Source organism: Anopheles aquasalis, chromosome 3 (genome assembly GCF_943734665.1).
Source record: "Anopheles aquasalis chromosome 3, idAnoAquaMG_Q_19, whole genome shotgun sequence".
NCBI lineage: Eukaryota > Metazoa > Arthropoda > Insecta > Diptera > Culicidae > Anopheles > Anopheles aquasalis.
Window position 1 is genome coordinate 66,648,549 of NC_064878.1, and position 2,500 is coordinate 66,651,048.

At 54.2% G+C, this 2,500-nt stretch overlaps 2 protein-coding genes across 6 annotated transcripts in view; one reads left to right on the forward strand and one right to left on the reverse strand.

The window, feature by feature from the left end:
* LOC126574369 (troponin C, isoallergen Bla g 6.0101-like) overlaps window positions 1-2,500 on the reverse strand; it is a 177,500-nt gene that overhangs the window by 77,623 nt on the left and 97,377 nt on the right. The window lies entirely within an intron of this gene.
* Window positions 1-2,500, forward strand: part of LOC126574363 (calcium-transporting ATPase sarcoplasmic/endoplasmic reticulum type) — a 25,460-nt gene that overhangs the window by 12,166 nt on the left and 10,794 nt on the right. For all 5 annotated transcript variants that reach the window (XM_050234516.1, XM_050234518.1, XM_050234519.1 and 2 more), the window contains exon 3: window positions 886-903. In XM_050234516.1, coding sequence (XP_050090473.1) covers window positions 886-903 — 18 coding nt within the window. The remainder of the gene's footprint in view (window positions 1-885; window positions 904-2,500) is intronic.

Below are 2,500 nucleotides of genomic sequence, written 5' to 3' on the forward strand. Positions count from 1 at the left end.
GAGTTGCGTTGCGTGTGCGTTGGACTCGCACAATCACTTTCCTGCCGCGGAGGAGTTGTTTTCGCACATCCTGAGTCTTCCATCCCGAGATGAGCTCGGAATGGAAACGTCGTCCTACTCTCGGGTACGTCGAGCGTTGAAGCGCCAAGTGAAAGGGAAACGTTCTAATAACTAGCTCTGGCCATCGAGCCGAGACGGCGGCCAGGGGCCAGGCATTTGTTTGCTTTCCTCCGTTCGGAGCGAAGCCGGGGGGGGACGCGTGATTTTTCTTTGGCGAAGCTGTGCTGCCGGTGTGCTATCCGTCCCGGAGTCTATTTTTGGGGTGAACTGCTCCTGCTCTCTCTCTTTTTTCAGCCACGTACGTTCGTTCTCTCTGTCTAGCTGGACAGGAGGAGGGTGGCCAGCAACAATCGTTGCTATCAGAGCGCGCAGACGTGGTGGGGTGGGATGGTTGTTGCCTTTTGCCTTGGTTGATTATTTTTCGTCCGGGAACCTACCGGGCCGCTGCAAACAGAGCACCACGCTAGGCGCCCAGCGCTAGGGCGCGAAAATGCGTAACGTACCAACACCGGACGGCGGGGGATCATCATCGCCGGGAATGCGTTGCGTTGGTTGCGGTTCGGTGATCTTGCCAAGGTATCTTCTCTCATTCTCTCACAATCCTCGGCCTTTTGCTCTGACGTCAACCGGCGTATGGATGAAGCAACGAATGCGGCACCTCTTGCGTGCACCAATTAGCACGTGAATGATCGATTGATCCTCGTACCGGGTTTATCAGGAGAACAGCAGACGGTTCGGTTTTATATGCCAACTGGTTATCGCAATGAGTCCGATTGTTAATTCTCTTCTTTTTTTCTCTCTCTCTTTTTCCCTTTCTCCTTTCAGAACTCCCTGCTGAAGAAGGTAAGTCACAAAGATATCGTGACGTGGCTCGGTGTACATCAAAGCATCGGCGGCTCTCCGGTTGGCTCTCGCATGAGTTACCTCCAGTTCATTACGCTTTCAATGTCACTTCCCTCCGTTCGTTCGTCGGCTGATGTGTGCCGAGACTAATTGCAAATTGAAAAGAACCGGTGTGAGTCTCCCTCCCCCCGGGAGTGCGGCTATATGGCGTCGCTACACAGTAGCAGCACTCTACGGGTGGTGTCCACCCCGCCTCTCTCGTTTCTGGTGTCACTTTACCAAGTATGGGATCGCAGCGGAGCAGACACGGAAACATTAGCCCAGACAAACGAAACCATCCGGAGGCACTGAAGCGCGCGATCATCGTCCAGCGCGCCCCAACATTGACTTCAGATGAAAGTGGATCCATGTTTGGAACAAAAAGAGAGATGCTGGTGTCCATGAGCCACAACATCCTGGTACCAATCGTGTCCTTTGTGGTCTCTTTGCCTACCGAGAGACGGGAGAGGGAGAAGTGTGTGTTCATGATCGAAATTTGTGGCCTCTGACTGTGCGCGGGCTGTGCGATGAGGTGGCGCCACAAGATAAGAAACAGACCGAGCGCCCACACAGTGTTCACCTCATCCTCCCGTGTGGCAATCCGTCATCGTCTGGTAGCAACATTCGACTGGTGCTGTGTGCTCGTCATCCACGACCTGCGGTTAACTACTATCGCACCTATACCACGAACACGCGCATGCCTTTTCGCACCCAGAGCCCGGTTGGTGTCGTCGTTCATGACGTGGTGCATAGGATGGAATGCTGGAATGAGACAAAAACTAGGGCATGTAAATATGGACCGGGCTTTCGAGCTTGTAACACATAGGGCCGCGGAGCAGGTCGTGCATCTCTTTATCACCGGAATTAGTGTGACGGTCGAGAGCGGGAAAGCGGATGCTGCAATGTTTACCCGACCTTCTCCAATTTGTCTCTTGCCCTGGTCTCACCATCTTGAACGGTGCATGTTCGGTTCGCAAAGTCATTTGCAACGGCGAGTGGCGAGTGCAACCCAGACGCCCGGGCCCCAGATCGAGGAGGAAATGATGAAAGCATCCGAAAGTTGAGCTCTAGTCGACTTTTTGCTATTGCTGTGGCTATTAATAGCACCGAACGTGCGATGAAGGTACTAACGGCGGAGGAGAGCGACGTCCGTCCCGTCTATGCGGGACTTCATCACCTCCGCCCATCTCGTGATGATATGTTGGAGAACACTTTAATTTGTAATTATGTTTCGCTTGGGAACGGATAGCCGTGTTGCGCCGCGCTCGAGGAACATCAGGGCCCCCGTACTACCCCTGATAATCGGTTTGCTCATCAGCGCCTCTTCCCACGAACACACGCGGCTCGTGCGTCGTCGAGCGAAGGTCGCACAGCAGCACACGGATCAAGGAGTGGGTTGCGTTAAGCGGAGAGGAGCGCACACGCGGCGCTCGGGTCATCCGCGAGATCCACCGCTGTCGGCGCTATTTTTGTTGTGTGCCTTGTGCGCCCCTGACAAAAATAAGTATTACGTGCCAAGTACGTACGTGTGGTGCGTACGTCGGTAAGGTGCTTCTGG